The sequence below is a fragment of the Neopsephotus bourkii genome, unplaced genomic scaffold, assembly GCF_033783945.1.
Source record: "Neopsephotus bourkii isolate Nb327-2 ecotype Australia unplaced genomic scaffold, CSIRO-AGI_Nbou_v1 NB_1638, whole genome shotgun sequence".
Classification (NCBI taxonomy): domain Eukaryota; kingdom Metazoa; phylum Chordata; class Aves; order Psittaciformes; family Psittacidae; genus Neopsephotus; species Neopsephotus bourkii.
Window position 1 is genome coordinate 8,601,190 of NW_026902113.1, and position 12,871 is coordinate 8,614,060.

Here is a 12,871-nt window from a genome sequence, read left to right on the forward strand (position 1 = left end):
TTGTCCTCAAAATATGCACATAGCAAGCAGCCAAATGAACCGTCAAGAGATCTGCAAAGTGTACTTACACTGGGTATGCCATAGAAAGCTTGGGAGCGGGGCTGGGGAGCACCTGGCTTGCACAAGCATCACAGCCACCCTCCTGTCCTGCACTCCCAGCCAGCCCAGGACTCCCCACTCCACTCTGCACCACACCAAGGAGGAAGCTGCCCACCAGCATGCAGAGGAGAGAATGAAAATGGGGCAGAAAACAAAAGGAGAGAGAAAAATGAGGGGGAAGCCAAAGCATTTTAATGATGATTCATGTGAGTCATTACGTGAGAGGGAGCTAGTCTAGTGTCACTCTACTGGTTTCTCAATATGGACATGCTGCAATGCAAACAAAATGCTGATGATGAACAATTTGCCAAACACAGGTCCTGTAGAGATGGTAGCTGGTATCTTCTAGTGGTTTTAAAGATACGCCACTCCTACTACCTGTACTCAGTGCTTCCAGTTTCTATGGTACCACCCGAAGCTCACCACATCCTCCCTCCCTCTCAACTTCCAGTACCCTGTAAAATCTCTGCACAACACAACAAAATGGGGAATTGTGATTTTTCTGCAGAGTTGTCATGCAAGGAAAGATGTGTCCCTTACAGTCAAATGAAAACGAACAGAAAATGGAATGTTAGGTTTAGGGCTGAGGACCAGGATTCTGGTCCATGTTCTGTACTTTCATCCTTTTGAGGGTATTTCAGCTTTAACTTTCTAAAATGCACAAGCAGAGTCAGGCCAAATGCAAATCCCTTTCTCAGGCAAAGGAAATCACCGCCAGCATGTCTGGAGACAGATCCACAGCACATGCACTCTGCCTGTGTGCAGGAGCATGCACGAGTGGCTGTGTTCATGAGTGTGATGTGCGCAGGTGTGTGTGTCTTCACCCCACTGCACATAACCCAGGAGGAGGTGCATCCTGACTACACATGCATATGTACAACACGCCTGTGTGAGTAGGCATATAGAAAACCACACACATACACATTAGAAAGAAAACATATAAAATAACCCTCTTTGAAGTGTATTAAGGTTCTTACTCAAACCATGAAAACAGGGACTGATCAGGAAAACACTTTATCCCAATTCACTGGGGCGCTGCAGCTCGGTATTAAATCCTGCAATCATTTCAGAACTTGAGGCCAATTTTACCCTAGTGACTAGGATGTCATTTCCCCAGTGAACCACACATATACATATATACAATTCTTATTATGGTATTTCATAGCTTTTTATGGTTTATCTTTAACCTTAATATCCTTCAAATTTATATTCTGTATATTTATTTTCCTTCTTTTTCTTTCTGTTTAAGAGACAATAAAACCAACTGCTATGTAAGATCAGACCCATTAGCTTCAATTATGTGAATTTAGGATTCTCTGCATAATATAGACACATCTATTTTAAAAATGTATATTATTTTTCAGATACACTGGATCATATATTTTATATTAACTGTGGTCTGATGATTAAATACTTATATCAAAATATTTTGTAAATACATAATATTTACCTTTAGACTTCAATGATTTTGGAGCTTTTTCAGTGTATCATAAAAATATGTCCTCAGGCACATTAAAACCTTAATAAATTTCTTTGACATGTTGTCAATGCCCATGTACAGTAGCCACTACTCAAAAATGTCCTGGCCATTAATACATTTCTCTTAAGATCCAAGCTCATCAGACCACTTTATGTGTCACTAGCTTACCGTATTTCTTTTTCTCTCTTAAAGTAAAATTATTCTGACATTATTAAGAATGAAAATAAAAAACAACGAGAACCCAAACTTTCTTTAAATAGTCAAAAACTAATTTTATATATTTTAAAAAATACTAATTAAAAACCATGTTTCTTTCCTGGGTTCCTTCTCTGTAAGGTTTAAGCCCAGAGCAACTTTGTCCAAACCCCTGAAAATAGAGGTTTGCAGTGGCAGTGTTGGCAGAACCTCAGCTCTTACTCATGGAATGTGCCACTGGAATAAAATCAGCACTTCAGATTTACTTATCTGGGGATGTATGAGCCCATACAAAACAGAGTTTTGCTCTAATTTAAGGTACTTACACAAAGTTCTATCATTTTAGAACTGTAAAATTATCTACCTATAAAAACTAGCTTTTGCTTAAACTCTAGATAATACAGACAGGTGATTTTTTTTAATATAAAAATCTGTAGCATCGACTAAATCTGCTAAAATATGTATATATTTACACACGGCGAGCAAGTTACGGTATAAATGCGAACAGTGTGTATATATTGGCATTTAGTAAAATGTTTCCCTGAACCTGATTGTATGTGTTATTGGACAAGTATCGATGTAAACATCTGAACCTATGTCAGGTGTCTCTGTTACCCATTTACATTAGACCAGATCAAAACCAACCAGACGAACAAAAATGTGTTTCCTGTTAGACAAGTCCACTTAACTCCTTTAGTTATCTACTGCACACAAGTCAATCAAGTCTGCTGCTGAGCAGTGCTCTCCTTCCTACAGCAGGCAAAATACCTGTTAGGGTGGCTGGTTTTTTGCTTGGCATTTTTTCCAACATCTTGTAGAGCAAACATAATTCTGGGAGCCAGGCACCCACCTTCCACTCCTCCCCCAGAAAAGATTAAAAGATAAGTGTATTGGAGAACCTCTCATGTCGCTCCTTTTGTAACTGTACCCTTGAAGAACTCATGGCACTGCTCTGCGTGAGGAAGGATTAGGCTCATAATCCAAGTCCTGCTTCCAAAAAGGCATGTAAAAATGAACCTCCCCAGTGTTTAGTGCTGCAGAAAAAAGATACAAATGTAAAAAAAAAAGTGCTCAAAAAGAAGTCGACTTTTTATATTCAGCCATACAGTCTCATAAGAAGGGATTCAGAAGCGGAGGCCCGTAGGGTACAGTGAAGTAAGCCTTTTAGGTGCCTTTCTTCAAGGTGATGCAAAACTAATTCATTATCTGTGGTCTCCTACACAGACTTTCACCCTCTTATTCAACTACTTTTTGGCACTGTCGTGGTACGTGGCAGCTTTCACTGTTGTCCCTGCTAAGCCCCTGTTACTGACCCGCCGTACTAGTACTTTAGAGACAGGGATTTTTGTTCTGTGCATCTCGCTTTTGGCCAGGTGATGGTGTGCGACGTGATGGCTGTTACTGGTATCTGCTCCATGGCTGGCAGAATGTGATGAAAGGTGTTTAATGCTGATGGGTATCTTGGAGTCCTTCACTGTGCCTGAGGGTGTTTTCAGTGTGGTTGTTATTGGAGACACAGGCTTGGAGCGTGGCACACAGGTGACCTCTTCCACTGTAGGCGCTGCTGGTGGGTTCTCATCCGGCTCAGCATAGAGGTCATAGAGAGCATCCCCACTGTAGCTGTCCCTGGGGATAGTCTCCTTCTGGATGCTTGTGGAACTGTCTTCCTCAGGACCAGGGGTGGTGGAATCCCAGTAGCCCTCATCGCTATTTGGGACACCTTCATGTGGCTCCTTCTCCCTGCCTTTCTGCTCCTCTTTATGGTTGAGGTGAATAGGGATCTGGTGGAGGCCACCACGTTTCCCCACTGCCCTGCTCTGGGCCCCCTCAGCACCTCGGCTCTCCTTCAACCCCTCGGGTTTCTTTGTGCCTCCTCCACCTCCTGTTGGGGTCTCCTCTGTCTGTGACAGCATGTCCCAGAACTCCTGCAGGCAGGTGTCATCCACCTGGTCTGGGCTGGCCATCTCCTCCCCTCCTCCCTGGTAGGTCACCATGGTCGGGTGCTTCTTGGAGGCACCCAGCTTGCCAGCCCCGGGGGTGCTCTTCTCGCAGCTGCCACTCCCGCTGCCCACATCCTCCTCATGGTCCGCAATAATATCTCCGCAGCCTGTAAGAGAGTCAAAGCTTTTCAGTGAAGTCACGTCAGCAAACATCAAACAAATACGATCAATCGATTGCTCTGAGGGTGGATCAACAGAGGAAGGGTCAGGGGCGGCTGCCGTCTCTTGACCGCTATCACAGTGAGGTGCAACAGGGGGGATAGTCGTTATTGGAATGTCACCTGTTATGGCCGCATCCTTCGCAGTCCCAACCTCTCCGGCGCCCGGGTCCGGTCGCTCGTGGCAGAGCTCCTCGGGTCGCCTTCCAGCAGCGGCTGGGTCCTCCCGGGCCGGGGGGCTGCTGTCCCGCGGCTCCCCACCGCCCGCCCCGGCCTCCTCCTGGGCCGCGGCGAGTGCCTCTCCGCTGCGCTTCTCCCGCGGCGCGTCCAGCCCCGCGTCTCCTGCGCTGCTCGGAGTTTCAGACAAAGGTTTTGGCGTCTCCTCTTTGATGCACTCCAGGCTGGCAGTCAGAGACCCCGGCATAATAAGGCCGGACTGGATCTCCGAGGTTTCCCCCCTCTCATCCTTGCCATTTTTGTCCTTTCTGTGCCATCGCATGCTGCTGAAGATGCCTTTCAGCCCCTTCTTTTGTCTGCCGCCTGCCCGCTGCTCTGCGCTCTCCGCCTTGCTGTTCTCCGGCCTGCCGTTCTTCCGCAGCAGGGAGAAGAAGCTGTGCGACTTGGCCACCGAGCTGCCGGCGGACACGCCGAGGCTGCCGCCCGGCCGGCTCTGCGGCTCCCGGTTCTGAGGGTCGCCGCCGCCCGGTTCCTCCTTCTTGCTGCTCTCCAGCACGGCGTCGGCCAAGCCGTCGTGCGTCCGGCTCCGCACCATGCCCGCTTTGCCGGCACCCTTCCCCTCCCCGCCTTTGCTCCTCACCCCGAAGATGCTCGGCATGGTGCCCCCGGACTTCCTCCTCTTGAACAGTTTGAAGGCGGTTTTGTTAATCCTCCCCGACGGCTGCTCGGCGGCCAGAGGCTCGGCACAGTCACACTGAGAGTCCATGTCTGCCGCCGCCGCCGCCGCGGCCTCCCCTGCGCCGCCGCCCCGGTTCCCGGTGCGATCCCTCACTGACAGCCCCGCCGCCGCCGCCGCCGCCCGCCCGTCTCCATGGCAACCCGGAGGAGGGGTGGATGTGGATAAGCCGCTCTTCCTCCGCCGCGGGCCTGCGCCAGGCCGCCGGCGCCCACCCCGGACCAACCTGCTCCACCGCAGCGCCCCGCCGCCGCCCTCCCGCAGGCCTTACATAACCGAGCCCCCGCCGCCGCTCCGCCCGCCCCAAGCGGGCACGGCCTGCGCTCGGCGCTGGGGGACGGCCCGCCGCAGCCCGGCCCGCCGCTGCCTCCCCTCTCAGGTGCGCGGCGAGGGCACCGCGTAGGGCACCGCGTAGGGCGCGAGGCGATGCGATGCGCCAGTAGCGCCCAGAGAAAGCGGGAGGCAGTGGAGGACGGGGGGCACATGGTGTGCAGGTGCCAATGCACCACGTGGCAGGGACACCCACACCGAACCCGCGAGGTACACACCCCCAGGGGCCGAGACAAAAGATGACACCTTCACTCTCCCCACACCTTGCTTTTCTCTATCCCACCTCACCGGGACGGCACCAGGTAGCCAAGTAAGGCAACAGCATCCTGGCTTGTGTCAGTAACGGTGTGGCATCAGGACCAGGGCAGTGATCACGCCCTGTACTTGGCACTGGTGAGGCTTCATCTCAAATCTGTGTTCAGTTCTCGGTTCCTCACTACAAGAGAGACATTGAGGTGCTGGAGCAGGTCCAGAGAAGGGCAATGAAGCTGGTGAAGGGTCTGGAGCACAAGTGTGATGAGGAACAGCTGAGGGACCGGCAGGTGTTTAGTCTGAAGGAAAGGAGGCTCAGGGGGGACCTTATTGCTCTCTACGGCTACCTGAAAGGAGGCTGTAGTGAGGTGGCTGTTGATCTCTTCCCCCAAGTAACAAATGATAGGACAAGAGGTATTGGCCTCAAGATGTACCAAGGGAGGTTTATATCATATATTAGGAAAGATTTCTTCACAGAAAGGGTGATCAGGCATTGGGACAGAATGCCCAGGGAAGTGGTGGAATCACCATCCCTGGAAGTGTTCAAAAAACATGTAAATGAGGCCCTCAGTGGTACAGTTCATTGGTGGTCTTGGCAGTGGTGGAGTAAAGGTTGGACTTGATGATCTTAAAGGTCTTTTCCAATCTAGTTGATTCTATGATTTTATGATTCTGTCTTCTCTGCCATGGAGGGGAAGCACAGCAGCAGCACCCACACCAGCCTTTCCCTAGACCCTGCATCCACTGTGCATAGTCACGGAATCCAAACCATGCCCATAGTGTGCTGCAGTCAGGGACTGCAGCCAGCAGCACCGGCACTAAACCTCCCCTGGTGCAGCTTTGAACTTTTCCCACACATCCTGTCACTGAATACCAGGGAGAAGAGCTCAGCACCTCCTTCTTGCCCTCCCCTCCTCTGGAAGCTGTGGGGAGCAATGAGGTTGTTTCTCAAAACTAGACAAACCTGGCCAAATTAACCTGCCCTAAGCTCCAAACGTGCTAAACACCACCTTCACTGCAGCACTTCACTTCTCTTGAGGCAGGGTTATTTCGGCTCGGGGGCAATGCTCTGCGCCACGGCTGCAGAGCAGACCTGCTTTCAGCTGGAGCTGTGATAATGCATGTGCCCTGGCAGCCTGCCTTTGCTGCACAGCATTAGTCCAGGCTCCTCAAAACACAAACACTTGTCTGGGTTTTAGCTCTAAATGCAAGTGGGAACCACTAAAGATAAGTCATATGTTGGCCCTCTGGCTTGGGGCTAGGTTCTGCTCCCTTTGAAGTCAGTAAAAGGTTTTGCCATTGACTTGAAAGAATTAGTTGGGGGGTGAGGGGGGGTTAACATCATCAGACATTCATTGCAATCTCCCACGAGAGCAGGTTGAATTATCTGTTGTGAATAATTTATCCAGTGAATTTAGTCCTTTTTCTGTTCATGTATAAAAAGTGCCATTTGCATTCAGAATTAGAAGCTTTCAATAAGAGCAATAAGAGCACATCATTCAACATACAGGTCTCTCCTGCCTTCTGAAAGAGACACAGGAAAGGACAGATGAGACAGAAACCAAGATTTTGGCTGGAGGAGTAGAGGGTTACATTTTACAGAGCACAGTTTATACCCAGCACCCAGAAGCCATAGAGACCAGATCTCAGAGAAGAATCAAGACCTGTAGATCTAAGTTGTTCACCTTGATTGTGCCTCCATCAGTTGTGGTACGCCATGGGCTTCCCCATCACTTCATACTATTTGTTTTCTTTAGGCAGATGAAGTAAATGTGATAAAAAAAGAGAAAATACCAAATGCTCTTGTGCAAATGCAAATACACAGAACCTTTTCCTTTAGAAATTTGAAAGAACAAAACCTGGTCCTGTATCTTGGGAAAAAGTGGGGGGAAAATGCTAAAAAGTAAGGCTTGGACACATGGCTGAACTTAACAATTTTTGCACTTCCATACTGCTGTTTTGCTACATTTCAGCTATCCTTTATATTTCACTAGTTCTTACAAGCACTGAGTCTAAAGGAAAGAGGCACAGAGATACAAATGGCAGAGAACGGATGACTTAATGCTTCACAGCTGTATGGAACAGCCAAGTTACTGTGCCCTCTTTCTTTGTTGTGTGAATATCTTCAGACATGATAGAAAGGGTGGACTTTCAGCTTGTTTATCACTCAATTTAAAGTCCAAGTGTTAATAGAGAAAAGTGACTTGAGGTCAGCCTGAAATTACTATTTAGAAATGTTGTGACAAATTGATTTTATCCCCAACACATTTGGTTTCAATCCTTTTTGCACATTTAAAAAGATAATTTAGATAACCTTGTGGTACCTCTGGAAATGAGTTGCCATTCTAAAATGAGATGTTAAAGCATTGAACTTTGAAAGTGACAACTGACATATTCCCATTTTTTTATTTTCTTTTTTATTATTTTGTTTTACCCTGAAGACATCTATGAGCTCATGACATGCTTTGTCAACAGCAAAAGCTTTAGACCAAAAAATCATCAACTTGTAACTGAAGAAGAGTAATGCTGAAAGACGGTTATATTCATGAAAAATAATTCTTACATCTAGGGATGTTTGGACACCCAAGTGTTGTATGATCAAAGAGGTTGGAAGAAAATGTTCTCTGCCACATCCGTTATGCCCACATCCTCATGTGTGATGGGAACTTCACACAGAGGGTTCAGTGGCATTCCCTTGCCCTCTTGGTTCCCCCTGCTTTTGCCTGGGATTTCCCCTGGAAGCAAATGTCATTCATGCAAAAATGTCTAGGGATCTGGGATCGGCTGTGTGAACGGCCTTCCCAGGTGAGCAAGGGTGGTTTCTGGAAAAGGATGGAGTGGAGCTGGATGAAATGGAGCCAGAGATATTTTCTTCCACATGGTCCTTCTGTATTCTTTCTGGGTTTACGTTAGAGGAAGCTCGCACAAAGCCTATGTAAGCAATACCTACTCCTTACTGGTTTTCTCAGAGGCTTAAAAATTCAGCTCCCTGAGTTCTGGTAGGGATTTCTTTATGGCTTCCCTTCATCTGTATATGTCTGGAATTGAAGCCTGCTTCTGACAGTGAAAAATATTGTAACTCTGTCTTCCTGGCAAGGGGGAAGAAAGACCAACGACACCTTGCAGAGTGGAAACTAATGAGGAGCGCTAGTTTAAAAGCTCAAAGAGACTCCACAATCAGCTGGGAGCTCTTGATGACCTGCAGACAAGAGGCAGCAGAGCAGCTGTGGTGCGAGAGCTGCTTCTACTGCATCCCCCCTCATCTGGTTTAGCCTGAAGGGTGTCTGGAACAGTGGAAGAGATCCCATGCCAAGCTGCACAGCACAGCTATGCCAGGACATATATTCCAGCTGAAGCGGATGCCTAAAATGTTTTGTGGAAGAAATGTTTTCAAAGGTGGATTTTTTCACCTTTAGAATGAATACAAATGAAGAAAAACAGACTAGAAACACTATATAATAAAATCATTTGGAAAAAGTAACTTAAAAAACATGTATAAAAAATACCTATATACCTATATATGTATAAAAATAGGTATAATATATAGGTATACTTATATACCTATATAGAAAACATTTATAACTATACACTTTTTAATAGAAATTAAGGACTTTGAGGTGAAGGCTATCCTCTCCTAATTCCCTGGACATACCCTACAGCTTTCTTTGGGCTAGTTGCTGAAGGTTCCTGCCAGAAACTGCTGGTCGAGACCCCAGCCTTGGCTCTACCACTGCCCTGTGCTGCTGCAATCCTCAGGAAGCCACTGTTCTGTTCATTTCAGCCAAAGGTGCCTTCTCAAGCAACCCGCAGGCGCCACAGTCCTGTCCCAGCCTCACATCCTATGGAGTGCTGGAGCCACTGGGGCAGCCCCAGAGCTTGAGCCATCAGGTGAAACAGCAGCAGCAATAATTACAAGCCAGCCTCACCCTTCTTTTCCCCAGTGATTACACCCAGCAGATGCTCTTAGTTCCCCCGGAGACTACAGTGCATGGCACAGATGAATACTGAATCAAAATCCTAGGATTCATCAAGTATGAATCAGTGATGGAAGTGACAGCTAAAACCGTCTTGTCTCTCATTTTGACAGAAGCCACAGAGTCTTTTGGTGTTTCAAGGTTGCCTCATGGGCTGAAGGGGAGCACTGAGCACAGAGTGACAGGACAGAGGTATCTGAAACATCCCTGAGGGAATTTTTCACTTCATGCTTCACTTCTAAGCAGCCTCTGGGACTCCAGAGAGTCAGGAGAAGCCCTCTCAACATCATACCTAGGATGTGCTCAGTTTTAATCTAGTTTACCCATTTTCTGCTGAAGTTCTTTACCTTTTTTGTCTTGTTTTATTTCTGGTTAGCATTCTCTACATTCTCTGTATTTCTACCGTTGCATATACTATAGTGTATATATAATTCATGGGGCTGGAAGATGCTACATCAATGTAAAACTGGTAGGTCTTCCTAATGCTAAGCAGTGAATCTGAATTACAGAAAATGAATTGCAAAACATTGGCTGGCACAATGCATCCGGGCCCTAGCTGGTGATGGGAGAAAGTCAGCAGGCTTTTAAAAAGCTATAGACAACTACCATGCCAGGGTCTAAAACTGAAGTACAGGGAGGCCCAGAGCAATAACAGCTTCACAGGGAAACCAGGCCCACTGCTGAAAAGTTACTTCAAACACTGCAGTTTCTTCTTACATGGTTAACTAGTTCACAGATGAATTCTTCAGTGCATTACAGTATCAGGAAATGGAAGAGATGCTGTTTACTGGATTACAAAATCAATGGGCTCATTAAGGAAGACATAAGTGATGTTGATACCTTAAGATCTGCTTACAGAACCAGAAGGACTAATAAAAGAGAACAGCTAAAACCAGAATCGCAAAAAGAAATGGCGGATTAAAGCATCCCTCTTATTTTCTACATGAGCTTTCTTGATGTAACATACATACAGTGGAAGGTTGGAAGGTTCTGCTCATACAGGTAGAGGGAAAAAGCATCTGGATTTCTAACATTTGCCACTTGTTTGCAGTTGCCTCCTAACAGATCCATGTCCTCTAATACCGGGTATTTCTTTCTTCCCTCTCCAGCCCATGCAGCACCAGCTAGGATGCTCTTGGGGCCATTTGCTTTGTTATTCCTCCTTCTGTTTTCCCAGGTCAGGCAATTTTCTACATCCTTTTTTGCCAGACAAACTCTCCCCAGCTGTAGGTATATAGTGCATAAATGTGCAGTTCATCATGGTCAGATCCTGGCTGATGCTCACTCTCAGGCAGCTCAAACTTGGGGAAGTCTCAGGGAAAAGGTTCTTAAAGGAATCTAGAAAAAACAACACATGGAAGAAAGAATAATGAATGGCAAGTAAAAGATGAGGAATAAAGTGAGTTTCCTGTACTCTATCAGCCTGTCATCTCCACACAGGCTTCCTGCTCACCAGAAACTGCCTGATTAACACACAAAAAACCAATATCTGGTATCAGTGGAATGTGCAGATAACAAAGATTACAATGACTGGGAGATGCGCATGTCCCTGTAAAGTGTATCTCCAATCTCCTGGGAGATAATAAGCTGTCATTACTCTGTCTTACTGGCCAAAGAGCTGCAGTGCTGGGAAGTGTACAGTGAGCAGAACAAGACCTGTTTCTCAAAATAGAGACCTGGTGTCTATTTTCAGAAAATTATGTCTGAACCCCACAAACAGACAGAATTTGGAAATGCCCACTGCAGAACTGTGCAATGTAAGTAACCAAAATGTCCTCTACATCTTCAAGGAATGACACCAAACAGGAGCTGAGCCACAGATTCTTGAACAGGCAATGATCGTGCCATTCTGCACCATGAATGTGGAGGAAACTAAAAATAACCACGTATTTAAACACTCATCCAGTTTACCCAAATGGGAAGAAGTCCCATTTCATCAGACTGGAAGACTGTATTAGACCAGAGACCCGCTAGTGAGGACTTCACTTCTTGTTCTCACACATAACATCCCTGCAGCAGAGGTCAGCAACACCTTTGCATGTGAAAGGAATCCTGTGGCCACTGTGAGGTTCTCTTTTATTAGTGTCACTCAGGCCCAGAATCCCTTCTGGGTGCAATTTTATAGGGCAGAAAAAAGTTCAGCAAGACAAGGATGTTCAGGTTGAGCAAACCAATCATGGGGTTTGTGAAACCAAGTGAATAGGCTGGGCTGAGAAAGGATGAAGTTATAGTATTGCACTGAAGATTTTTGTAGGGCTTTTTTGTTTATGCAATTTTTCCATGTAAATGGCTTATGTTTTGCTGTTTAAAATAGCAAAATAGGAAAATAACAGTAATTCCCCCCCCCAAAAAAAAAAAAAGAAGCGAAACACGAGTTTAACCTGAAATAAAATTATTGAGTTATTTTCCACTTCAGCCAACAGACTGAAAAAAATGATCGTCTGCATTCAATCTCTGTTACCCAGCAGTTCTTCCCAATGCAAAACAAAAGGATTACAGGGAAATAAGGAAGCAACTGAGACACTGAAAGGGGGAAAATATCTGTCATCTGTCTTAAAGCTAAATACAAATTAAAAATGCAGGCAGTGCATGCAGTCCCCCAAGGGACAGATTTACTCCTAATTAATAATATGTTAGTGCCCTACCCTTCTGCTTTAAAAAAAACAAAACAAAACCCTCCAGACTAATCCTGCTGTAACACTGTAGCTAGAATGTCTGAGAATTAGCCCAGCCCAATCCCAGATTTACTTGGACTGTAATTACTGGAAACGCGGAGTTTATTTTCTTCCATATACTGAACTGAAAAGAGGAATGTTGAAACCAAACAAATCCTGTAAACGTGGGATTTTGCGTGGATATATAGCCATTGACTTTCTTCTTTGGATGCATGCAATATCCCGGGCATAATATAACCTTTTTTTCAATATATACATTTCTAATTGTGACTGACTGACAGTAGTACCATAGGAGGGATGGGTCTTCCCTGCTACCTTTAATTAAAAGCCCAAACAAGAGTGTAAACAGATTAGGGGGACAATGGGGAATAGTAAGACAGAATGTGTTTTTCAAACTGTTGAGAATCATTTTCGGATGATGGTAACATTTTTACTGAGAGATAAGCCTTCAAAACACTTCCATCACATTGGAGGTGCCTGAGTTTTTCCTCACACTTGTACTATCTCAGTCCTTTCCATTGACTTCATCAGAAATGATTACTGTTAATGGATGTAAAAGCCAGAATCAGGCCCTTAATTAAAGATTTAGCCTCCCTAGACAGGATACCTAGATAGATGTGATCATATTACTTGTCCTTTTTATTAAAATAAGGAATACTTCTCCATTCATTACTAGTTTGATTTCAGGTGTGCTGTGTCTCATTTTCCTTCTCTCCCCTCATTTCACTGTCCATACAGCAACCAGCCCCTGGTTGTGCATGGATGTCTTTGGGCTCAGGTGAAAGGACTTGGAGG

General features: G+C 46.0%; 1 protein-coding gene across 2 annotated transcripts; it reads right to left on the minus strand.

Annotated features, from left to right (window-relative positions):
* Nucleotides 1–3,006: 3,006 nt before the first annotated feature.
* AMER2 (APC membrane recruitment protein 2) lies at nt 3,007–5,075 on the minus strand. Of its 2 annotated transcripts, XM_061374629.1 has the most exons (2): nt 4,056–4,986; nt 3,007–3,881 (listed from the first exon to the last, which is right to left on the minus strand). In XM_061374629.1, exons 1-2 carry the CDS (start codon nt 4,873–4,875, stop codon nt 3,019–3,021), a joined length of 1,683 nt encoding a protein of 560 aa, XP_061230613.1. In that variant the 5' UTR covers nt 4,876–4,986; the 3' UTR covers nt 3,007–3,018. The 2 variants fall into 2 exon arrangements, with proteins under 2 accessions (XP_061230613.1, XP_061230614.1); XM_061374630.1 differs by having other exon boundaries at nt 3,007–5,075.
* Nucleotides 5,076–12,871: the final 7,796 nt, after the last annotated feature.

Excerpts from the sequence above, each read along its gene's own strand:
- AMER2 (XM_061374630.1), bottom strand. The coding sequence starts at position 4,875 with ATGGACTCTCAGTGTGACTGTGCCGAGCCTCTGGCCGCCGAGCAGCCG.